Source organism: Alosa sapidissima, chromosome 1, assembly GCF_018492685.1.
Source record: "Alosa sapidissima isolate fAloSap1 chromosome 1, fAloSap1.pri, whole genome shotgun sequence".
NCBI classification, from domain to species: Eukaryota; Metazoa; Chordata; class Actinopteri; order Clupeiformes; family Clupeidae; genus Alosa; species Alosa sapidissima.
Window position 1 is genome coordinate 42,462,849 of NC_055957.1, and position 26,774 is coordinate 42,489,622.

General features: G+C 40.5%; 1 protein-coding gene and 1 long non-coding RNA gene across 2 annotated transcripts; both read right to left on the reverse strand.

Moving 5' to 3' along the window:
• Positions 1-63: 63 nt before the first annotated feature.
• LOC121704845 (SLAM family member 6-like) lies at positions 64-26,774 on the reverse strand. Its single transcript, XM_042085402.1, has 11 exons — positions 26,723-26,774; positions 25,535-25,588; positions 24,675-25,007; positions 22,404-22,534; positions 14,280-14,400; positions 13,993-14,109; positions 13,228-13,265; positions 12,978-13,016; positions 12,598-12,684; positions 334-423; positions 64-155 (listed from the first exon to the last, which is right to left on the reverse strand). The coding sequence occupies exons 1-10, from the start codon at positions 26,772-26,774 to the stop codon at positions 412-414; spliced, it is 984 nt and encodes a 327-aa protein (XP_041941336.1). The 3' UTR covers positions 64-155; positions 334-411.
• Positions 14,437-16,916, reverse strand: LOC121712538. Its single transcript, XR_006032632.1, has 3 exons — positions 16,820-16,916; positions 16,324-16,641; positions 14,437-14,537 (listed from the first exon to the last, which is right to left on the reverse strand). It is a non-coding gene; the product is annotated as an uncharacterized LOC121712538 (long non-coding RNA).

Consider the following 26,774-nt stretch of genomic DNA (forward strand, 5'->3'; position numbering starts at 1 on the left):
GCGAGATTTATTATAGTGTGGATAATATCTAACAATATCAAATGATTCATTAAAGGTCCAGGTTACGTCATTTGGATCCAGATGGTAATTTTCCTTCATGATCAGGGTGACAGAGTTTCCCTCTAGAGCAAACACAGATTCTGGGGCACTGGCTACTGTGAAGACAGAATGGAAACTGTGTGAGAGAAGGTATAATTTCAGCAGAGTGAAATTAATGACAGAATTTCATGAAGACTGCACATTATATAAAAATATGTTTATCAATCTATTTACATCTTCCTTTATTTAACACAGTGGTGAGACAGAGATGTTGCAGTAGATACAGAAGCCTACCTTTGTTAAGGATTACTGCAAGAAGTAGAACACATTTTGCTTCCATTTCTGTACCTTCAATAAGCCTCTTTCTCCCCGTCATGACAGAGACTGATGAAGCAGAGACAAAAGTAGCTCAATACAAATATAGTCCGGTGACAAGTCAACCACAAGAACAATGAAGTGAAACATGACATGTCACACGCATGCTCTGTACAGAAGAGGAGATGGCTGTTAGTTTTAGATACAGATCATGTCATGGCCGATGTGGCCTGGGTGTGATTCTTGGCCCAACAGTAAACACAAACAAGAGCAGCGAATTCTCAGAAGTCAGCAACCATCTACTCCAAAAGCAGTGCAGACAGAAATCATACTGCTATATGATAACACAACTTTAACATTTTCCATCAACATGCAATGCTGCCATCTAGTGTATAAGTCCTGCTCCTGCACTGACACACTGGTGCACGTTGGTATCCCTCATAGCTCCACTGGAATGAATGGCTTATAGTTGTTTTTATCAGAATAAATGGGAAGGTGGGTTTACTCATAACAGAATAAGGGATGTGATGCTCGCTCCCATCACTCAAAAGATGTAGTGAGGTTAACCACCCAGGGGAACAATCACAAGTACCAGGCTTTAGGAGCTTAAAGAGCAGGGGGGTAGGCTATTCCATCAAGGAAGGTTTAAATATCTTAGAAACAAAAGTGAGATGAGTGATGTCAGCCATCCCTGTAAGCTACTCCCTTTGTTTATAAAACATAATTAGGGAAGTTGCTTGAGACATTGCCAATGAAAATAATTAGGGCTTTCAGACATACGTGTAAGACCGGAGGTTCCACCCCCCTCACTCGACAACCACACAGAGATTCTGTAATGTGCGTGTACTGTATGTCGTTCACACATAGGTCCGTATAAGGTCTGCAGGTTAGCATCATATCTGAATCACCCGAAGGGTAGGACCTCCGTTTGACAAACCTCCGCATATACTCCGGAGGTTATATCTGAAAGCCCTTAGATATAAAAATGGTAGCTGTCACGTCATCAGAGAGATCACACTGTTTCTTAACTGGCAGACAAATTGCTTCAGTTTCCACTGTGGCATGACAAAATTACTATGGCTGCAGACAATGACTCCATCTCTAATAAAGATGGCAAGGCTTGAGGACACAGAGAGAGGTCACCAGCTCTACAGGTCACCGTCATGTTACAGAGGTCACCACTGAGCAGGACAGTCTCCACAGTCAAGTTAAGGGACACTTGCTCTGCAAACACAAGCACATAGTGTTTTAGAGACACTCGTGAGCACAGCAAGCACCAAGTCTTTACCGAGTCAAAAGATGTTCAGATGAACTTTGACCAGCTCTGAATAGTTGCTGAATAGGCTCCACAGTCAAGACAGACATTCAATGTACAATAATCAGAGTGCAAATTAGTGTTTGAAATTTAATTTATTGTGTTAGTCTGCAGAATTCACCGTTGAGAGATAAAAACCAGACTTGTGGAATGCATACAAGATTGATGCCAGTACTAAAACAAAGGAAATTGTACTGTAATGTACAGAAGGCTAGCCTAGAAATTACATTTGCTGCCAGGGCTAGTCTAGCAACTCTCCGTTGGCTTGTGAGCTGAAAAAATTAAACTTCTATCAGGCCAATCAAATCGTGTGTAGAGATGTTAGGCGGGCTTAACATGATGATTGATGGCAGAGTTGCAACGGTTTGACTTGAATTCCCTGCTACTTGAAAACAAAGAAGATGGATGTTGCTGTTGGCGAACAGCGTGACACGAGTTAAGCTTTTTTTAAGTTGGCAAAAGTTTGAACTAGCCAACTCCGCTGGTGGGAAACGCATGGGACTCATGAATGCAACTTTAAATGTTTTATTCTTTACCTTTGTGCAGACTGAGGGCTAGAAGAGGCAGCATGACCACAAAGGCCGCGATAGTTCATATGAGCAGGTAAAGATAGAGAAGCAGAGACGTAACAGAGTTTTCAGCATGACTGACCTCAGAGTTCCTGTGGTTATATATAACTGTTTTGTCAGACGCATTTTGGTCAACCAGTGTCGACTGGGCTGTGTGCAAAGTACTCAACACAATTAAGTTAATAAGAAATCATACAAACATTTAATATACCTGCTGCGTTAAGAAGGGGAGTAAAACAATTAAAGGGAGTGTAGATATCGGACCAACAAGAAAACACACAGTCACAGAGTCACTGGTAAATGCCGAATGTCATTTGACTGTGTGTCTGATGTAGGAGAAGAATGCTGATCAGTAATAACATAATGATCATGGGAGGCGCAGTGTGTCTAGTACGCCTCAGACTCTCATTTAAAGATGCTTGGAAAGCACAGCAGTATGTATCATTAAATGTGATTATATATTGTCATTATAAGCAGCTATATTCATAGACGTAAAGATTCAGAAAAAGGCCTAGGAAGCAATAGGACCAACAGCAATGGTAGTATGTCCTCAAAAGCTTCAAAGTTTATTAAAGGAATCAACCAGTATATCAAAATGATTGGCCTCAATGAATCAATATCAACATTTGGGTGTATCAACATGGAGAAGATGATCACGATGAAGAGAACAATCAAACAGTTGTACATATCAGAATCATTGTATAACACACAAATGAAAGAAACCCATTCTGCAAGTAAATCTTGCTTAGCTAAAGGGTTCCCATCCAGACAGCACCTGTTCTCGTCCCAATGTACTACCCCACATACAACTTACAATAACACACATATCAAATCAAATACCAAGACAATGATGTCTGGTTCTTAAACTGGGGGTCGGCAAAAATATTGGAAGGGTCGCGAAATGCGAAAACATTTTTCTAAAGGTTTTTAGTCAAAGGCTGCCATTAACATAATGCCTTTGGTGGTGACATAGCCTACCTATGAGAGAAGACATTTTTTGCCTCTGCTTCCAATGCCCATTTCACAACATTTCGAAACCAAATTCCATTAGAGAAAAGGGGGTTGCGAGACTTGGCCCATGTTTTCTGGGGGGTAGCTACAGTAGACAAAAAGTTTAAGAACCACTGACCTAGAGTATGTGCAAATTATTACATGAGATCATCAAGAAGAGAATGTCAGGGTTAGTGACAGAAAGAAAGAGAGTGGTGAGAGAGAATTGTGTGTGCTTGTGTGTGTGTGTGTGTGAGAGAGAGAGATATAGATAGAGAGGCTGTGCCACTGTGTGTTTGTGTGTGAGAGAAAGAGAGAGACGCCTCCTACAGCAATCCTGATCACAGGCCTTAACCATAAATAGAGAATTTCCCACTTAAACAACTACTGGATGCACACCAAATTCTGTGAAATTCCATAGGGGGGCCTTGTAATTTATGGCACATTGTAACACACACAAATAGTTGTGTAAGTGTTCAGGCACTTGTTTATAAAAATAGAAAAAATATAATGAAAAATGAAGGGAAAAAAAAACATAAAAATAGAATTAGAATTGATAGATATTTATGATATGATAGATAATTTATTCTGTATTTACACAGCATAATATGGGTGTGGTGGAGCATCTTGAACCCGACCGTGCGGATAAAAGTGTCTGCTGAGGAGGCATTAGGAAGAGGGACACAGAGAGACTGGACAGGCTGGTGACGAAAGCTGCGGTTGTTGCTCCGTTGTTGGCACTGAACCAGTGATGAGAGAGAAGGTCCCTGAACATGTTGTTAATCATGGACAACAACAGCCACCTCTTACACAGCACATTCACCAGACAGAGAAGCATGTTCAGGGGTAGATGTACCAACGCTTTTGCAACTCCTCACAGAAGTGGTGTGGGGATATTGAGCATTGGGAAATCTATCTATCTTTCTCTCTAGCTATATCTATCTATCAGATACAAAGTGGCACAGTAATTCTTACTGGCCAAATAGGATGCCTCTGACTTTCTACCTCGCTGGGAGAGCTGCATGTCTGTATATCCTGTGAAAATATGTTTGATGTTTTCAGTAAATGTGAATTACAGTAAATTAAAGAAAAGTGGCTGAAAGTTGTTCCACCGAGTGTTTTGTATAATCATAATGTTGTGTTTATCAGCCATTAAGGGTCCTTCTGTAAAATAATAAACAAAACATTACAAGCCCCATAGTTTTCAGAGTCTATTATAATGTTCTTCAGAAATCATGAGCTGTTCTTTACCTTTTCTCCAGTCGTTTAATCCAGCAGCACACTCCAGCTGTAACTATGGTAACTAAAAGGCCTCCTACAGCAATCCTGATCCATACAAAGAGGGCACATGGGCCTGAGAGAATTGCTGCTGGAAGCCAAACAAATCTTTATAAAACACAAAACAACAACTTCTGTCCTGAGACAATGTCAAACAAATCATGGATTCATGGATTAAACTAGATTTAAATAAATATGGCTGCCACCCAGATCTGCACATTCTCTCCACAAAAATAAATCACACTTGTCAATTTGTCTCCATCTCCTACTCCATCCCCTACTCTTGCAAATTGTATGTATGTAAATGAGTGTGTGCATGTGTGTGTTTGCTTCTGTGTATATGTGTGCTTCTGTGTGTGTGTGTGTGTGTTTGCTTGTGAGTGAGTGTGTGTGTGTGTGTGTGTGTGTGTGTGTGTGTGTGTGTGTGTGTTTGCTTCTGTGTACAATATGTGTGCTTCTATGTGTGTGTGTGTGTGTGTGTGTGTGTGCTTGTGTGCTATGAAGGTATTGTATGAAGGTATTATTGTAGCAAAAGTCTTTAGAACATGCAGATTTTGCATGCGTACACTAAAGTGACAAATGTGTAACAGTAAATTTGAAGTCATACATATTTCTTTTAGCCAAATAGTAGCTTTACTGCAAACTGCTTTTCACTCTTGTTAGATAACGTTTACAATGTCAAAATGCACCAACTGCAACAGTTACATAAAGATGATACTTCTCGGCTCCTCTCCATTAAGATCCAACTTGAACGTATGCTACTCCATTTAATTAAGAGCGCGTCTGAACGCACACGAGAAGGAGAGAAAACGATTGGCAGGCTCCAGCTGGCTTGTCGTTGTTGATGATAATTGACATCTCCTTTTTAATATAAGAAACTTATAAAAGGAAGGCAACAAAGACGAGGTTAGAGGAGATTGCGGATTTATCCGATTTCCACTACTGACCAGTTATAAACATGTATGTAGGCTGCACTCACTGTGATTTGAAAAATGGACAAAAATATGAAGAGTTGTCTTTGCCTTTGTGTAATGGAACTGGTGAGTCTTGAAGTCTTCAATAATTTGTTTACATGAAGCGCATATTATGCCGATTGAAACACATTCCATTCAGATAGCTAGGTGACTGGCTCAGGCTCATCATTCACTTTTAATTGCAAACAGAAAATGTCTAGCTAGCATCATGTCATTACATGCTTCTATTTCCAAAGGAATGAAAATTGTTTATACCATATAACTTAATATCATGCTTATCATTGTTAATATTGTACAATACATGTGGTACAAACAATATTAGAGCTTGTGGACTAGCTATAGGCTATATTTCAATGGAGCTGGTAAAAAAAAGATCATTATGAGAACGTGGCCACAATGGGCTTAAAGTAACAGTGCACCATTTACAAATGAGTTAAACAGCATCATATGTGTAGTATTTCTTAAGAAATGAATACTTTAAAACACAATTACTGTGTCAGTATTATCATTTAAATAATATAAAAGTGTTTTACTTTTACCTTTGTGGTTACTCATTAATTTTGTGATTTATGTTGAAGCTTTAGTCTTTAGGAACTTTTTAATTGCGGTTAATCGAGATTAATTCATTTCAAAATATATATTTTGAATCGTTTGACAGCCCTATAATAATATTGGAGAAGGGGAATGGCTACACTTACAAATCCTGGGTGTGTTCACACTGTTTTTGCTTTTAGATAATAATAATAATAACCCAAAATGATTGTCTTGATACTGTCATGCACAAGACTTTTTTTCCTATCCTGGACTCGGTCTTGACTCGGACTCGAACCTTTTTGGACTCGGTCTTGTCTTGGACTCGAACCTCTTTGGACTCGGTCTTGACTTGGTCTCGACTAGTCCTGGTCTTGGACTTGTCTTGGACTCGACAAAAGTGGTCTTGACTACAGCCCTGCAAGGATACAACAATTTTATTTGTGACATGCTGTATAATACTTTGTAAAACATGTAGTGGAATGGCATTTAGCTGCTTAACTTTCCTGAGGTAGAAAGGTGGTAGGCCTATCACTATTTATAAGTATAAAGAAGAAAGATTTAGAAGAATTTAATTAATAGATTGAGAGAGAACGGTGTTTAAGGTTCAGTGTGTGTAAGCAAGTCCATATAATGTATTTAGAGTGTATGTAATCCATTAAAAATTTCGACCTGTACAGTTAGAATAATATTTATACATTTATTTCAAACGCTGTAAGCAGTTCTGGGGCGTTGACATGCCACGCTGACATCAAAAGAAATAGGCTAAAGGAAGTTGATGCAGCTTAGCTAGAGTCACAGATGAGATAAGGTAACACCACACGCTTGAAATAAACATAAAGAAACATGTGGTCATGAAAATAAAGGTCAGTGCTACTGTTTTGCAGAGCTTGTGTCTGCTTGTCACATGCACACACAGAAGTAATGAAAGAAAAAAACACATTTAAATTATTCTATTCTAAGATAATTAGGTCAATCCTCTAAATAAATATTTAAAAAAGGAAAAATAAGTGGAACGTCATTTTCTGTTTATGTCCTTTCTACATGGTATTCTGTATTTTCTCGGTTAATAGACTTGTGATAAAGAGGCAATGAAGGAGTGAGCCCTGACATGGTGAGCTGAGTGGGAAATTCACACTGTGTTGTGATGTGGTGATGCACACTTCTGCTTTTCTATGCTACTGAATCAACATGTTCATTGGCCATTGGAGTGTACAGCTCTGCAGAAGCCACTTTCTTGTGCATGAGCAGTGCATGAACGCTGGCTTACAGTAGAAGGTGTCATAGAATGTGTCAGACTGTGGCTTGTAGAAGGTGTCATATAACTTGCTGAATACGAAAAAATCATAGCTTTTAAAAAGGATATAAGCCAAAGGAAGGGAATAGAAACTCAATGTCCACCCTTATCTCAGTTTCATTCTGACTCTGAGAATGTGACAATGGCAGAAAAATCCACAATATATGAATATACTCAAGGAGAGTGAATGGCCTGATGCCCAATGCATAATACATAATACCAAAGGCACAGTTGAACAAACATTTGAGCAATATTTGACCATCACAAGGCTACACAGACTTGCATGTGTAATTTGAAAAGACAAGACAAGGTCTATTATAGAAACACATGACTTGGCTTTGCTTGGGCCTACGGGGTTTTATCTGGTAAAGAATGTTGGGTAACACTTTACGGTAAGGGTACATGAATTATCATGAATTCATGCATGAATTAATTCATGACTTCTGCATTACTTCAGAAATTGTTGACATGACATAAATAATCATGATCATACTTAATAAATCATAATTCATAATGATGTGTCCACCGTACCCAATACTTGAGGTGATGTGTTGTTCATGTATGAGGTCACGAATGACAGACTATGAACTCATGTCAATTCCTGATGATTCATGAGATATTAAGGAATGAAGTAATAAAAAAATCATGAATTAATTTATGCATGAATTCATGATAATTTATGTACCCTTATTATAAAGTGTTACCGAATGTTGCTTGGTAGTGTGCCCTCTTGATATGGAATGATAATGCATCATGGCTTGGGGTCAATCTCTCCAAAGGAACAGCCTGAGCAAATAGGGAGGCCCTGGCACTGTTTGATGACGTGCATGAGCCAGCTTTGAAAACCTTGCAAATTAAGGCTTCCACATCAGCACAGGTGGTACTGCTTAGGTCACCTTTGCCAAGTTCTTTCAGAAGGCTATGGTGCTCAATGATAACTTTGAAACAGGATTTTGTTTGAGTGTGCCAAGAAAGAAGTAGTATCGCATCCTGTGATAGCATGAAAGGCAGGCAGGGTAACGAGCAGAGCATCTCCAAGCTTTGCGGCAACTGCGTGAATTGGGATGAATTTCTGCTTCTTCGAGGTGCCTGCCTTCATCCATACTTTATCACAGTTGATGGGAAAATGGACCAAAAGGAGAACCAAGACCTCTGTGTCTCTTGAAGACACAACAATGGCAGAGGCCTGGCTCTTGGTGCAATGGAGCACCATCCTGGTGTCTGCCTCTTCATGTCTAGCCTCAAGCTCATATCAAGAGGGCACACTACCAAGCAGCTGTATGGCTCCAAGCAAAACAACAAGGACCTGCACTGCCTCCATCGGAAACTATGGGTTGGCGAATTGAGAAAGATTCTCACTTCCCTTCCTTCTGTGCCTCAGGCTGTTATCAATCTTGTTATATGCCGTTGTACTACACAGTGTAAAAGGAAGAACTGCAACTGCAAAAAATACTAGCTGCAGTGCACTGCTGCATGTCGTTGCCACACTTCTGCTGATGTTTGCCGAAAAGAAGCAGACTAAGCATGTCACAGCCTAGCCATTTTCATGGTGGCCATTTTGGGGAAAAATGTGAAATGCACATGGAATGGCAGTTGTTTTTTGTCTGTTCATATTCCCTTTGGGACAGTAAAATAAAATAATAAAAGTGAATTCAGCACCCCAAATTTTACCAAACAAGTCCATTTGTTAACTTAATTCATCATTTTAGTACATTTCATTGCTTGTAAAGCTGAGAAACTGGGTTCAGCTGGGACGCTTACAGCCCCAAAGTTCAATGACCTCTAGAGGTCACCAGAGGTCATATAGAGCTTGTATTGCAGATTTGAATTCAGCACACCCAAATTGACCAAATAAAACTTGTTGCCAACTTTGTCTCAGAAATGCCTTGGGCTTCCTAAATAAGCACAATTTTCAATTTTGGTACCAGTCTACTATATCTGTACACACTTTAAGCTTACTCAGTAGAAAAGATTGCACTCACATTTATCCTTCCTTGTTGAGCGCCACAAGGCAAGGTCATTTTTTCATTGCCCCAGTAGAACTAGTAACTTGTATAAATGTATGGTCTATATTGCTGTGTAATTTAGTTTAGTAAAAGGTATACTATGCATGTTTAAGTATTCTTGGCAAGTGTAGACCTTGCTCTAGAGTCGGGATGTATTTATATGTTACTCTGCTATTGTAAATAGAAAACTTCTCGCGACTTACCCCCCTGTACACAATACAAATGTTTGCTAATGCAAATGCTTTTATTGTGGAGGTGAAGGTGCCGCTCTTGAAAGTTGCATGGCTGGTTTTCTCTGAAGTTTCTTATGTCTCTTTCAAACTACAGATCCGCTATACCCGATTTGGCAAACTTCTACAACGCTGTTATAGCCTATAGAGATAGATAGATAGATAGATAGATAGATAGATACTTTATTGATCCCCAAGGGGAAATTCAGGAAGAGGGCCGTAAAGCGAATGCAGAAGTGGCGTTCACCCTGTTACAAGTTGATGATTAGGGTTGGGTATCGTTTGAATTTGAACGATTCCGATTCCAATTCCGATTTCTTATTTCGATTCCGGTTCCTAACGATTCTCGATTCCGATTTTTTTTAAGAGGCAGGGTCAAAAAAAGTTTAGGATATTTTAAATGAGCTAGCCAACCAACGGTCTTTCTCAGGGTATCTGCACATTTTCCAAGTGCAAATTTAAAGACTTTTAAGACCTTTTCAAGACATCTAAATGAAAATTAAGACTATACCACGGCAAAAAGATATATATGACTGTTTATGCAATAGTTTTTTTTCCTACTAATTTTAACCCCCACCCCATTTTGGATGTCTACAGAAGTTACCAAATATATTTTGGCGAAAGAAAAATAATTGTGTGTGAATTACACACAATTTTAGGGTCTGGGCTGCTTGCTTTTGAAGCTGGCTGTACATATTTGGATTTGCTTACTGCTGAGGCTGACTTCTGTTCACCTGTGTCTGTAGTAGCCTAGGGCTACTTGCCAAAGACATGTGCACTAGACTGGATTCCCTTCAATATTTTTTTCAAAGTTAGACTAAGCTATTTACATATTTTAATAAGCCTACTTTATATAATTTACTATGTGCATCTATTGTCCAATATGCAGCACAGCAAATTAAAGTTAACCCACTACTTTACATTTTGCATACCAGTTGTATCTAAACCAACCAAAGCTTGACTGAAACATTGTAAAACCATTGACTTGTTTTAAATTAATTAAGAGACAGGTCCTCCTCGCTAGCCTGAGAGCCAGACCCACATTAAAATGTAGGGTCTGGGCACTCACCGTTCGCAGTGCTCAGTCCGAGGGGCGGGATAATCAGTTGTCTTTCAAATTCCCTCTGCATGCAATAGGACAGCGGCAGCGCTATGAGTCCCATGCGTTTGCCACCAGCGGAGCTAGTTGGCTAGTTCAAACGTTTGCCAACTTAATAAAAGCTTAACTCGTGTGACACTGTTCGACAACAGCAACATCCATCTTATTTGTTTTCAAGTAGCAGGGAATTCAAGCCAAACCGTTGCAACTCTGCCATCAATCATTATGTTAAGCCCACCTAACGACTCTATACACGATTTCATTGGCCTGATTGAGATTCGATTTCTGGAGCTCACAAGCCAACGGAGAGTTGCTAGACTAGCCCTGGCAGCAATTTGCTGCCGCTAGGGGCGCGTCTAGATTTCTAGGCTACCTCCTCGCATGATCCTGCTGAAAACTGCTGGTTTCATCTCAAGCACGCACGCATTATGAACGCACGTTTTTTTTTTATGTAGCAGTCGCCGACATTCAAAAAATACGCGGTTATATTTCACAACTTTTGCGAAGTAGGCCTAGCCTACTGGGAAACGCTGGCAAGCAAGCTGCTGGCAGATATTACAGGTTGGCTATTATAACTTAGACAGATATTTTCTTCCCTAGGCTAGGCCAGCAAAACACGCTGGAAAGATGCAAACAGATCAACTTAACATATACAGTATTTCCTCCTGATTGCGAAGCACTGCACATAATTTGACCAGCAGTCTTCGCGTCCATAGTTTGTGAAACGATGCTGCGTCCGAGCAAAGATTTTAGATGCCAAGCGCAACTCCAAAAAGGAGAACAAATGAGCGTCCGGCTTGAGGCTGCGCTGGACGCCGGACAGGGCTTTTAAAATCCATATGTCCGGCCTAAATTCGAACGTATGGCCAACCTATCGTTAACTGACTTACCAACTCTTTCTCCCGCTCATTCTACTGTAGGCCTCCTCATTCCACGTAGGCTATCTGCTGTCTATCTCTCAGGCCTCAGCTACACCACGAAAACGTCAGGCATATTATTTTGTACATACTGTATTATTACCGTTTTCACTCCTTTAACCACACCCGTGAAAAACATCTTCACTCTGCAACCACTACACTTCCTCCCGTAGCCTAAAAGCCTAGTCACTTATACAATTGCGTTTTAAATACACGAAACTGGATGGAGACATCACTCGCTCTCTTGCACTCGCTGGCTGTCCCATACACACATTTAATACCTCTCTTTCGAAAATTCAGTTGTATTTAAGACTTTTTAAGGATCCGTGGGAACCCTGCTTGAAAAAGTCTGACCTTCTCCATGAATTTTAATTCTATGAACTATGCGCTTCTTCATTGGTGTTCAGCCGTTTCTTCTTCCGGTCGGCGGACTGGGAATCGAAACTAGGAATCGAAATTTAAACTTTTGAACGATTCCGGGAAAATCGCAAAGATAGTCCCGGTTCCAACCAATACTCGATATTCGATACCCAAGCCTATTGATGAACCACTGAAATGATTTTGAAAACATTACTTTAAGGTACAAAATAATCTTCGGTGTTGTTTTAAGTTTGTCACCTTTGATATTTATTCAAGTAATGAGGTCATTTGAATCTGCATAAATAAACATGCTAAATTTTTATCCTTTGTATGTCTTGATACAGGTGTCAACAAAATCAGCAAAATGGGCTATCAAGACTATGACAGCACAGCATATAGTACCTAATAACAAACTCTTAAGCAAGCTGGTAAAAGGGAACTAGACCAGTTTCATTGGGGATTGTTTACATTAATAATGAAATCCACAATTTTAAATACACCCCTTCCTAACTTTACAGAGGCACTGCATAGTTAGTGCCTACTCCACAATTTTAGACATAAAAATAAATTCACCAGCATCATAACAAAAATACTAAACATGACCAATTCCTGGACTACTGGGCATTAGCCATTGTGTAGTCAGGAACCAATATTATTGTGATTGACATTAACGTCACCTGTGAGGGGCCTATCTCAGCATGGGATGAGGAAGACTGAGATTTGAAGGCACTCAGGCTCTTCACATCTGATGACGGACTCAGAGCCTGTAGAGAGAAGGAAGAAGTGTAAATGAACCCGAGGAACAGCAACTAGTGGTGTCTAGAACTTTCACATTCTCAGTGAACCAGGACTGAGCAGAGATGGCTGAAACCAGTTTCACAAGTCATCTTGCAGCCTAGACCCCCTACCTGGTAAAAGTTTCCCTATATGTCAGGTTTACATTTACTATGAGAGGGAAAGTACAGTAGCTTATCTTTTATTATATCCGTCACCTAATGTCTTGTAGATAATATATTAAGTGTGAGGGACGGATGGTAGAACATAGTCAGAGGCTCACCTTTGCACAAACAAGGTCTGTCTGATTCTTCTCCAGGTTCTCAGGGGGACACAAAAGACAAAACAGACACTCAATCAAGCGGCAAATTATTCAGTTACAGTAAAACAGTTATGCAACAAACAATTACAGTAAAACACAAAAGGAAGCCAAATTCATATGAAAGGGGGGACCAAACAGTAACCTTTAAAGGGAGTAACTGAGCATTGTTTGAACACGCACATTTGAAAATGAGTGACTCAGACAAACCTACCTCCACTGACTGATAAATGTGTGAAGATAAACTGCCTGCAGCAAAATGATGCACATTGTTAGGGAATACATGCACACCGCACCACAGCACGTTATTAGTGAACATAAGCACTGTAGAGTAGAGCAGGCCTCTCAAAATGAACTGTAGGCTACTTGTGACATTGTGACTGTGTGGCTTTCCAATGGAAGAAGAATGTTTGTGTACTGTATGTGAAAGTGATCATCATGCATTTATTTCTTACCTATATGAGCTATGTGTATGTTTACATACAGAAGCTGTGTTATTGTATAACATTTTGGCGTTTGAGTAAAATGTTTACAATTATTGTTTTCTGAAATTACTCAAATTACTAACTATATGAATCATCATTAGTAATGCCATCTTTTCCCCTTAAAGTGTATATGTCAGGTTAAAAAACATTTTTGACAAATGAAGGCTTCCGTTTTAACATTTCATATGTTATCTTAATGCAGAGGAACTGGAGATTGGGAACAAAATAGAACGTTCAAGCATTGTTTTTGTTTCTTGTTGAAAGGGTCTATAAAAATAACTAAATATTGTTCTATTGTATTTAAAGTTGATTTTTCAAGAAAAATCACTACTCACTACTATCTTGCTTCATGTCCCTTCATTTGTCAAAAATGTTTTTTAACCTGACATTTACACTTTAAGTTAGGGTCTGGGCCAGTTGAGGTAAGATTATGATCAGGGATAACCAACCACAAAGCTACAGTTAGTCAACCTATAAACATTATTCTACTGTACCTTTATTCGTCACGTGCATTCGGAAATACAGAACTCCACAAATGAATAGTCCTCCGAGTGCTAGTCCTCCAGCAATAATAATAAGTTTCCATTCAAGGGGTCCTGTTATGAAAGACTCTAGCAACAACATAACATATAAAGCATACATACTATTGTCATCATGACGCACACTAACACATGTAAAGTGTGTGTTTGTGTGTGTGTGTGTGTGTGTGTGTGTGTGTGTGTGTATGTGTGTTTCTTGGCAGCTATCAGAAAGATTAAACTGATCCTGAACTGTTTCTTACGTTGTGTATTTTGGCACAGTCTTACTGTGGCATGACTCCAGTTGAGTTGGTTGCTATGGTTGCAGATGATGTCACCATCTCTAATACCGATGGCAAGGCTTGAGGACATAGTCAGTTCCTCCTGTGTGCAGATGCTGCAGTTACAGGTGGAGGTCAGAGTGAGTTCACCAGCTGTACAGTTCGCTGTTACTGTCACATTACAGAGGTCACCACTAGACAGGTCAGGCTCCACAGTCAAGACAGGGGCAGACACTTTCTCTGCAAAACACACACACACACACACACAGAGCCTTAATTTAAACATTGGGCAGTGCACAGTACAAAGTCTGTCAACAAAAAGCTGACACAGCAGTGTTTGCACTTAAGATCTTGCCCTTGTATAGCAAATTTATTTTGCCTAGTTGTTAAAGGAACACGCCACCCAATGTCAGTAGTAATATATGTTCTTCCCTTAACTTTTACGAGTTGAGTCATACCTCTCCCGTGTCGGTACATGCACTCAAGCGCTCTGGTGCGTGGCGCAAATGAGTTAGCATGTTGCTATGCTAGCGGCCTCAGACGTAGCCATAGAGGGAGGAAGATAGCAGTAATCAAAAACATCCACGTTTTCCCTACTTAAATACAGTTCCACGAGTAGTTGATAAAAATGTGTAAGGTCACACAAGATGAAAGGTGGCAATTTTCCAAGCGAATAAACAGGAGAACTACAATGTGTGGAGCAATAGGCACGACCTAGCGTAGTAATATTAGTTAACACCTAATTGTAGATCCTATCCACCAGAGAGCTGGATCGACCCCTCAGCCTCCCCCTCCCCCTCCGCCTCCGAGGCACACACAGTCATTTCCGTAAATAGAGACAACCTGCCCTGCTGGCGTTAATTTGAGCTGACTTAGAAAGTAGATTGTGAACAATCATGGTTATAACATGCATTGTAAAGGGTTGTGATAACAAGCAGAAGTATTATAGTGATTTCATGTTTCATAGAATTCAGCTTCGCTGCAAACGGTGGATAGGATCTACAATTAGGTGTTAATTAATATTACTACGCTAGGTCGAAGTACTCCCAAGTGCTATCCTGTTTATTCGCTTGGAAAATCGCCACGTTTCATGTTGTGTGACCTTACATGTACACATTTTTATCAACTACTCGTGCAACTGTATTTAAGTAGGGAAAACGTGGATATTTTTTATTACTGCTATCGTCCACCCTCTATGGCTACGTCTGAGCCCGCTAGCATAGCAACATGCTAACTCATTCGCGCCGCGCACCAGAGCGTTTGAGTGCACGTACCGACACGGGAGAGGTATGACTCAACTCGTGAAAGTTAAGGTAAGAACATATATTACTACTGACATTGGGTGGTGTGTTCCTTTAAGTTAGCTTTAATTAGACTTCAGACTTTGGGGCGGCAGTGACTAAGGAGGTAAAGGAGCTGTCCAGTAACCGGAGGGACCCTGACCCTGTCGAGGTGTCCTTGAGCAAGACACTAAACCCCAAACTGCTCCTGATGTGCAGGTTGGCGCCTTGCAGCTTCCGCCATCTGTGTGTGTGTGTGTGTGTGTGTGAATGGGTGAATATCGGACATTACTCTATAAAGCACTTTGAGTGCTCAGAGGAGTAGAAAAGCGCTATAAAAATGCAGTCCATTTACCATTTACATTTTGCCCATCATTCCAATTAGGGTCCACAGTGTTTAAGGCATGTTTTCATCTTTTGTGTGCATAGACGTAGAGCTACTAGTACTTTACTGCAAATGTTCATTTGAAAATAAATGAATTTATAAGTCTTCCTATAACAAAAAAGCTTTTATTCTAAATGAGGACAGTTAATAAACTTAGACCAGCTCTGAAGCAGCTGCACTGCTGTTAGGCCTCGGCTACACGACAGCGACGGCGATAGTGTCTGTATGTCTGTAAGTCAGAATCATGAAGCCAAACCATGATCAAATTACATCTCATTACATTGTTTACCTTAATAATGTCTGAAGTGCATGTATGATTCACTTTGATTAGTGAAATGTTTGCATGGTACTGTTAACTCACCGAAAATAGAGAGCCTGTATACTATTACAATAGTGCAGTTCTCAGAATGTATCTCTCCTTTGTAGAGTCCGCTGTCATTCTTCTGCAGGTTCTTCAGCTCCAGAGAGAACGTGGTGCTATCAAATTCTACTCTACCCTTATAAAGGCCTAGGACTCTTAGCTGGCGAGATTTATTATAGTGTGGATAATATCTAACAATATCAAATGATTCATTAAAGGTCCAGGTTACGTCATTTGGATCAAGATGGTAATTTTCCTTCATGATCAGGGTGACAGAGTTTCCCTCTAGAGCAAACACAGATTCTGGGGCACTGGCTACTGTGAAGACAGAATGGAAACTGTGTGAGAGAAGGTATAATTTCAGCAGAGTGAAATTAATGACAGAATTTCATGAAGACTGCACATTATATAAAAATATGTTTATCAATCTATTTACATCTTCCTTTATTTAACACAGTGGTGAGACAGAGATGTTGCAGTAGATACAGAAGCCTACCTTTGTTAAGGATTACTGCAAGAAGTAGAACACATTTTGCTTCCATTTCTGTACCTTCAATAAGCCTCTTTCTCCCCGTCATGACAGAGACTGATGAAGCGGAGACAAAAGTAGCTCAATACAAATATAGTCCGGTGACAAGTCAACCACAAGAACAATGAAGTGAAACATGACATGTCACACGCATGCTCTGTACAGAAGAGGAGATGGCTGTTAGTTTTAGATACAGATCATGTCATGGCCGATGTGGCCTGGGTGTGATTCTTGGCCCAACAGTAAACACAAACAAGAGCAGCGAATTCTCAGAAGTCAGCAACCATCTACTCCAAAAGCAGTGCAGACAGAAATCATACTGCTATATGATAACACAACTTTAACATTTTCCATCAACATGCAATGCTGCCATCTAGTGTATAAGTCCTGCTCCTGCACTGACACACTGGTGCACGTTGGTATCCCTCATAGCTCCACTGGAATGAATGGCTTATAGTTGTTTTTATCAGAATAAATGGGAAGGTGGGTTTACTCATAACAGAATAAGGGATGTGATGCTCGCTCCCATCACTCAAAAGATGTAGTGAGGTTAACCACCCAGGGGAACAATCACAAGTACCAGGCTTTAGGAGCTTAAAGAGCAGGGGGGTAGGCTATTCCATCAAGGAAGGTTTAAATATCTTAGAAACAAAAGTGAGATGAGTGATGTCAGCCATCCCTGTAAGCTACTCCCTTTGTTTATAAAACATAATTAGGGAAGTTGCTTGAGACATTGCCAATGAAAATAATTAGGGCTTTCAGACATACGTGTAAGACCGGAGGTTCCACCCCCCTCACTCGACAACCACACAGAGATTCTGTAATGTGCGTGTACTGTATGTCGTTCACACATAGGTCCGTATAAGGTCTGTATAAGGTCTGCAGGTTAGCATCATATCTGAATCACCCGAAGGGTAGGACCTCCGTTTGACAAACCTCCGCATATACTCCGGAGGTTATATCTGAAAGCCCTTAGATATAAAAATGGTAGCTGTCACGTCATCAGAGAGATCACACTGTTTCTTAACTGGCAGACAAATTGCTTCAGTTTCCACTGTGGCATGACAAAATTACTATGGCTGCAGACAATGACTCCATCTCTAATAAAGATGGCAAGGCTTGAGGACACAGAGAGAGGTCACCAGCTCTACAGGTCACCGTCATGTTACAGAGGTCACCACTGAGCAGGACAGTCTCCACAGTCAAGTTAAGGGACACTTGCTCTGCAAACACAAGCACATAGTGTTTTAGAGACACTCGTGAGCACAGCAAGCACCAAGTCTTTACCGAGTCAAAAGATGTTCAGATGAACTTTGACCAGCTCTGAATAGTTGCTGAATAGGCTCCACAGTCAAGACAGACATTCAATGTACAATAATCAGAGTGCAAATTAGTGTTTGAAATTTAATTTATTGTGTTAGTCTGCAGAATTCACCGTTGAGAGATAAAAACCAGACTTGTGGAATGCATACAAGATTGATGCCAGTACTAAAACAAAGGAAATTGTACTGTAATGTACAGAAGGCTAGCCTAGAAATTACATTTGCTGCCAGGGCTAGTCTAGCAACTCTCCGTTGGCTTGTGAGCTGAAAAAATTAAACTTCTATCAGGCCAATCAAATCGTGTGTAGAGATGTTAGGCGGGCTTAACATGATGATTGATGGCAGAGTTGCAACGGTTTGACTTGAATTCCCTGCTACTTGAAAACAAAGAAGATGGATGTTGCTGTTGGCGAACAGCGTGACACGAGTTAAGCTTTTTTTAAGTTGGCAAAAGTTTGAACTAGCCAACTCCGCTGGTGGGAAACGCATGGGACTCATGAATGCAACTTTAAATGTTTTATTCTTTACCTTTGTGCAGACTGAGGGCTAGAAGAGGCAGCATGACCACAAAGGCCGCGATAGTTCATATGAGCAGGTAAAGATAGAGAAGCAGAGACGTAACAGAGTTTTCAGCATGACTGACCTCAGAGTTCCTGTGGTTATATATAACTGTTTTGTCAGACGCATTTTGGTCAACCAGTGTCGACTGGGCTGTGTGCAAAGTACTCAACACAATTAAGTTAATAAGAAATCATACAAACATTTAATATACCTGCTGCGTTAAGAAGGGGAGTAAAACAATTAAAGGGAGTGTAGATATCGGACCAACAAGAAAACACACAGTCACAGAGTCACTGGTAAATGCCGAATGTCATTTGACTGTGTGTCTGATGTAGGAGAAGAATGCTGATCAGTAATAACATAATGATCATGGGAGGCGCAGTGTGTCTAGTACGCCTCAGACTCTCATTTAAAGATGCTTGGAAAGCACAGCAGTATGTATCATTAAATGTGATTATATATTGTCATTATAAGCAGCTATATTCATAGACGTAAAGATTCAGAAAAAGGCCTAGGAAGCAATAGGACCAACAGCAATGGTAGTATGTCCTCAAAAGCTTCAAAGTTTATTAAAGGAATCAACCAGTATATCAAAATGATTGGCCTCAATGAATCAATATCAACATTTGGGTGTATCAACATGGAGAAGATGATCACGATGAAGAGAACAATCAAACAGTTGTACATATCAGAATCATTGTATAACACACAAATGAAAGAAACCCATTCTGCAAGTAAATCTTGCTTAGCTAAAGGGTTCCCATCCAGACAGCACCTGTTCTCGTCCCAATGTACTACCCCACATACAACTTACAATAACACACATATCAAATCAAATACCAAGACAATGATGTCTGGTTCTTAAACTGGGGGTCGGCAAAAATATTGGAAGGGTCGCGAAATGCGAAAACATTTTTCTAAAGGTTTTTAGTCAAAGGCTGCCATTAACATAATGCCTTTGGTGGTGACATAGCCTACCTATGAGAGAAGACATTTTTTGCCTCTGCTTCCAATGCCCATTTCACAACATTTCGAAACCAAATTCCATTAGAGAAAAGGGGGTTGCGAGACTTGGCCCATGTTTTCTGGGGGGTAGCTACAGTAGACAAAAAGTTTAAGAACCACTGACCTAGAGTATGTGCAAATTATTACATGAGATCATCAAGAAGAGAATGTCAGGGTTAGTGACAGAAAGAAAGAGAGTGGTGAGAGAGAATTGTGTGTGCTTGTGTGTGTGTGTGTGTGAGAGAGAGAGATATAGATAGAGAGGCTGTGCCACTGTGTGTTTGTGTGTGAGAGAAAGAGAGAGACGCCTCCTACAGCAATCCTGATCACAGGCCTTAACCATAAATAGAGAATTTCCCACTTAAACAACTACTGGATGCACACCAAATTCTGTGAAATTCCATAGGGGGGCCTTGTAATTTATGGCACATTGTAACACACACAAATAGTTGTGTAAGTGTTCAGGCACTTGTTTATAAAAATAGAAAAAATATAATGAAAAATGAAGGGAAAAAAAAACATAAAAATAGAATTAGAATTGATAGATATTTATGATATGATAGATAATTTATTCTGTATTTACACAGCATAATATGGGTGTGGTGGAGCATCTTGAACCCGACCGTGCGGATAAAAGTGTCTGCTGAGGAGGCATTAGGAAGAGGGACACAGAGAGACTGGACAGGCTGGTGACGAAAGCTGCGGTTGTTGCTCCGTTGTTGGCACTGAACCAGTGATGAGAGAGAAGGTCCCTGAACATGTTGTTAATCATGGACAACAACAGCCACCTCTTACACAGCACATTCACCAGACAGAGAAGCATGTTCAGGGGTAGATGTACCAACGCTTTTGCAACTCCTCACAGAAGTGGTGTGGGGATATTGAGCATTGGGAAATCTATCTATCTTTCTCTCTAGCTATATCTATCTATCAGATACAAAGTGGCACAGTAATTCTTACTGGCCAAATAGGATGCCTCTGACTTTCTACCTCGCTGGGAGAGCTGCATGTCTGTATATCCTGTGAAAATATGTTTGATGTTTTCAGTAAATGTGAATTACAGTAAATTAAAGAAAAGTGGCTGAAAGTTGTTCCACCGAGTGTTTTGTATAATCATAATGTTGTGTTTATCAGCCATTAAGGGTCCTTCTGTAAAATAATAAACAAAACATTACAAGCCCCATAGTTTTCAGAGTCTATTATAATGTTCTTCAGAAATCATGAGCTGTTCTTTACCTTTTCTCCAGTCGTTTAATCCAGCAGCACACTCCAGCTGTAACTATGGTAACTAAAAGGCCTCCTACAGCAATCCTGATCCATACAAAGAGGGCACATGGGCCTGAGAGAATTGCTGCTGGAAGCCAAACAAATCTTTATAAAACACAAAACAACAACTTCTGTCCTGAGACAATGTCAAACAAATCATGGATTCATGGATTAAACTAGATTTAAATAAATATGGCTGCCACCCAGATCTGCACATTCTCTCCACAAAAATAAATCACACTTGTCAATTTGTCTCCATCTCCTACTCCATCCCCTACTCTTGCAAATTGTATGTATGTAAATGAGTGTGTGCATGTGTGTGTTTGCTTCTGTGTATATGTGTGCTTCTGTGTGTGTGTGTGTGTGTTTGCTTGTGAGTGAGTGTGTGTGTGTGTGTGTGTGTGTGTGTGTGTGTGTGTGTGTTTGCTTCTGTGTACAATATGTGTGCTTCTATGTGTGTGTGTGTGTGTGTGTGTGTGCGTGCTTGTGTGCTATGAAGGTATTGTATGAAGGTATTATTGTAGCAAAAGTCTTTAGAACATGCAGATTTTGCATGCGTACACTAAAGTGACAAATGTGTAACAGTAAATTTGAAGTCATACATATTTCTTTTATACCTTGTAAACACAAAATAGGGGCTACGGGTTCATAAATCCTTTGGGCACAAATCCCACACTACACATTGCAAATTAAATGTTTCCTTACAAGGTATAACAAAATATGTACGACTTCAAATTTACTGTTACACATTTGTGACTTTAGTGTACACATGCATTATCTGCAGTTACTTGTACATGTGCTAAAGACTTTTGCTACAATAATACCTTCATAATGTGCGTTTGTGTGTGTGTGTGTGTGTGTGTGTGTGTGTGCGCGTGTGTGTGTGCATGCCTGTGTGTGTGTGTGTGTGTGTGTGTGTGTGTGTGAGTGTGTGTTTGCGTGTGTGTGTGTGTGTGTGTGTGTGTGTGGGTGTGCTTGTGTGTGGCTTGTGTGTGTGTCTATGTATGTGTGTGGGTGTGTTAATCTGTGTGTGCGTATGTGTGTGTGTGGAAATGTACACATAAATTCATTTATTGTATGACCCCCCAAGAACAGAATTCCACTTCGTTTGCGTGGCAGTCATAATAATTTGTGTCTCAAGTACACAATGAACACAGCATCTCAATTTCCATTGCAGCATTACTATGCCTGACTGATTTGACACTGTTACAGATCATGTGTCACATATAGAGGTATCATAAAGATTAAATGTGTTTCTTACGTTCTGTATGTTGGCACAGTGTTACTGTGGCATTACTCCAGCTGAGTGGGTTGCTATGGTTGCAGATAATGACACCATCTCTAATAAAGATGGCCAGGTTTGAGGACCCGTACTCAGGAACCATACTCTGTTCCGCCTGTGTGCAGGTGCTGCTGTTACAGCTGGAGGTCAGAGAGAGATCACCAGCTGTACAGGTCACCGTCATGTTACAGAGGTCACCACTGGACAGGCCAGGCTCCACAGTCAAGTTAGGGGCAGATACTTGTTCTGCAATACACATACACACACACAGGTGTACAGGTACACTATGCAAGATTTTCACCTTTATATAACCTTTACGAAGCAAATTTGATGGTAAACGAACGTGTAATAGTGGAATCGTTCACCTAGCATAGCCATACAGCATAGCCATAGCGAGTCGCTAATGAGAGAACCAGCCATGCAACTTCATAAACATTACCTTGTCAATAGATATAGCTCTTTTGCCTGTTGTTAATCCTTTCCCTCCACAACAAATGCATTTTCATTATATACAAGGGGAACAAGCCACAAGAAGTAGGATATTTACAACAGGCAAAGTAAAGTATAAATATATCGCGACTCTGGGGAGCTCTGGTCATGAAATCTTTTGAAAGACTGGTTTTGAGCCATCTGAAGGACATACAGTATCAGGACCACTGCTGGACCCCCTACAATTTGCCTACAGGGCAAACAGGTCGGCGGATGATGCTGTCAATATGGGACTGCAATTCATCCTGCACCACCTCGACTCCCCAGGGACGTATGCCAGAATCCTGTTTGTGGACTTCAGCTCTGCATTCAACACCATCATGCCTGAACTCCTACATCAGAAGCTCACCTAGTTGTCAGTGCCTGCCTCTACCTGTCTGTGGATCATCAACTTTCTGACTGACAGGCAGCAGCATGTCAGACTAGGTAACATCTCATCCAAAACCCGGTCCATCAGTACAGGTGCCCCACAGGGGTGTGTCCTTTCCCCACTGCTCTTCTCCCTCTACACAAATGACTGCACCTCAAAGAGCCCATCTGTAAAACTCCTGAAGTTTGCAGATGACACCACCGTCATTGGTTTGATCCAGGATGCATACAGGCAGGAGGTGGAACAGCTGGTCCAGAGTTGCAGTCAGAACTACCTGGAGCTCAACCCCAAGAAGACTGTGGAGATGACAGTGGACTTTAGGAGAAGTCCCCCCTCCCTCGCCATTCTGAATGACACAGTGTCCAATGTGGATTCCTTTAGGTTCCTGGGATCAACCATTTTACAGGACCTAAAATGGTCTCTCCACATCGACACTATCCAGAAAAAGGCCCAGCAGAGGTTATACTTCCTGAGACAACTAAAGAAGTTTAATCTGCCTAAGGAGCTGCTGATCCCTTTCTACTCAGCCATCATTCAGTCTGTCATCTGCACCTCCATCACTGTCTGGTTTGGGTCAGCCACCAAACGGGACAGGGCCAGACTGCAACGGACAATTACATGTAGGGCTGCAGAAAGGATCACTGGCGCTGACCTTCCCTTCATCCAGGACCTGTACAGGTCCAGGGTCAGGAAAAGGACAGCTAAAATCTCTACAGACCCCTCACATCCTGGTCACAAACTGTTCAACCTCCTTCCCTCTGGCAGACGATACAGGGCACTGTTTGCCAAAACCAGCCGACACAAAGACAGCTTCTTTCCCCAAGCAGTTACTCTGTTGAACACTCAGTAACAGCCCCCACCCTCATACTGAACAAGTCAATCAACACTGTTCTGCTCATCATCTACCTCGTGTACTTCAACCTTACAGTTACAATAGTATTATTAATACATGATCATTGGACTGAACTGCCTTGCACTATATTTATTTTTAATCTTAAACCTCAGTCTATACTGATATTGCACTATCCCCACTCTTTCAAATGTATATTGCATCTTGCTTGTGTCTGTTGAGGGGTCTACGGCCATGGCACCCTTGACAGCAACCCCCGGAAACTGCACTACCATATACCACCCATAGTGTCTATCTATTTATTTATTTGCAAATGTACATACTGTATTTATTCTCATACCTAGCCATATTCTACTGCCCTTCATTCTATTCTTACTGTTCTGTTTTTATTCTTTTTTTCTTTTTACTCCTTTATGTTTTTGTTTTTGTATCCTCATATGTTATGTGAATGTTGAACGAGCCAAGATTAACCGGATTCCTCGTTTGTGTACGCAAACCTGGCCAATAAAGCTGATTTTGATTCTCTATACAGTCTAAAAATACCTAATACTAATGTAGCATACCTTTAAATGACACCATTTAGCTCATCTCATTACAATGTTTATTCTAATAATGTCTGAAGTGCATGTAAGATTCATTTTGATTAGTGAAATATTTCCATGTTGCTGGTAACTTACCGACAATACTGAGCCAGTATTCAACAACATTATCATTAATATCATCAGTATCATTCAGCTTTATTTGTCCTTGGTAGTGTCCGCTGTCATTCTTCTGCAGGTTCTTCAGCTCCAGAGAGAAGGTGGTGTTATCAAACTCCACTCTGCCCTTATAAGACTCTAGGACAACTAGCTGGCGAGATATGTGCTCACTATCTGGATAATATTTAACAACATTACATGTTCTATTTAAGATCCAGTGGGCTTCATCTACATCCAGATGGTAATTTTCCTTCATGGTCAGGGTGACAGAGTTTCCCTCTAGAGCGAACACAGACTCCGGGGCACTGGCCACTGTGGAGACAGAATGTTAAACAGAGTGCTGCAAGTGTCTCATTGTGGGAGTACTTCAGCAGAGTGAAAACTAATTACAAACACAATTTTATGAAGATTGCACATGATACAGTATAAACATGTCTATTTAGATCTTCTTTTATTTAACATGGTGTCGAGACAGATGTTGCAGCAGATACAGAAGCCTACCTTTGTGAATGAGTGCAGCAAGGAGTAGAATACATTTTGCATCCATTTCAGTACCTTCAATAAGCCTCTTTCTCCCCATCATGACAAAGACAGACTGATGAGGCAGTGACAAAAGTACTGTAGGTCAGTACAGATATAGTGACAATTCAACCACAAGAACAATGAAGTGAAACATAACATGCCACACACATGCGGAATGTTAAACAGAGTGCTACAAGTGTCTCATTGTGAGAGAACGTAATTAACGGAATTACAAACACAATTATCAGTCTATTTACATCTTCTTTTATTTAACACACTGTCTAGGCAGAGATGTTGCAGTAGATACAGAAGCCTACCTTTGTGAAGAATTGCAGCAAGGAGAAGTATAATACATTTTTCATCAAGTACAACTACAAGAACAATAAAGTGAAACGACATGTCACACGCATGCTCTGTACATATGAGGAGATGGCTGTTACTTTCAGTCACAGCCGATGTGGCCTGGGGTATGATTCTTGGCCCAACAGGAAACACAAACAAGAACAGTGAATTCTCATAAGTTAGCAACCATCTAGTACAAAAGCACACAGTGCAGGCAGAAATCATAGTCATATGCTGTACTGTATGATCACACAACTAACATTTTCCATCAACATGTAATGCTGCCATCTAGTGTATAAGTCCTGCTCCTGCACTGACACACTGGTGCACGTTGGTATCCCTCATAGCTCCACTGGAATGAATGGCTTATAGTTGTTTTTATCAGAATAAATGGGATGGTGGGTTTAGTCATAACAGAATAAAGGATGTGATGCTCACTCCCATCACTCAAAAGATGTAGTAAAGTTAACCTCCCAGGGGAACAATCACAAGTGCCAGGCTTTAGGCTTTTCCATCAAGGAGGTTCTAAAAAAATCTCAAGGAGGGTTTATATATCTTAGAAACAGAAATGGGCTGAGTGATGGTTGTCAGCCATCCCTGTAAGCCCCTCCATTAGAAAACATAATTAGGGAAGTTGCTTGAGACATTGTCAATGAAAAATAACAATGTTTCAAAAAAAGTTGTGACAGACAATGTTTCTCACTGTGCTGCTTCACCCCTTCATTTAACAACATTCTGTAAATGTTTAGGAACTGAGGAGACCAGTTGCTAGAGTTTTGAGAATGAAATGTTGTCCCATTCCTGCCTGTTATTGCAGTTGCTCAACAGTATGGGGTATTCTTCTTAATCATGTTTTTCATTCCATGATGCACCTAATTTGACAGGTCTGGACTGCAGACAGGCCATTTTAGCACATGGACTCTTCCTCTATGGAGAAATACTGTTTAAACATGTGCAGAATTTTGACATTGTTTTCCTGAAATATTCAAGGTCTTCCCTCGAAAAGACATTGCCTGGGTGGCCTGGAAATTGTATTGTACTATAATGTGCAGAACACACTAAATAAAGCAAATGACACAGATATTTGCAATTCTATGCCAGAAGTGTTGCTCTTGCATGACTGTGATGCAACACAATGCAACTTTAAATGTTTTATTCTTTACCTTTGTGCAGACTGAGGGCTAGAAGAGGCAGCATGACCACAAAGACCACCAT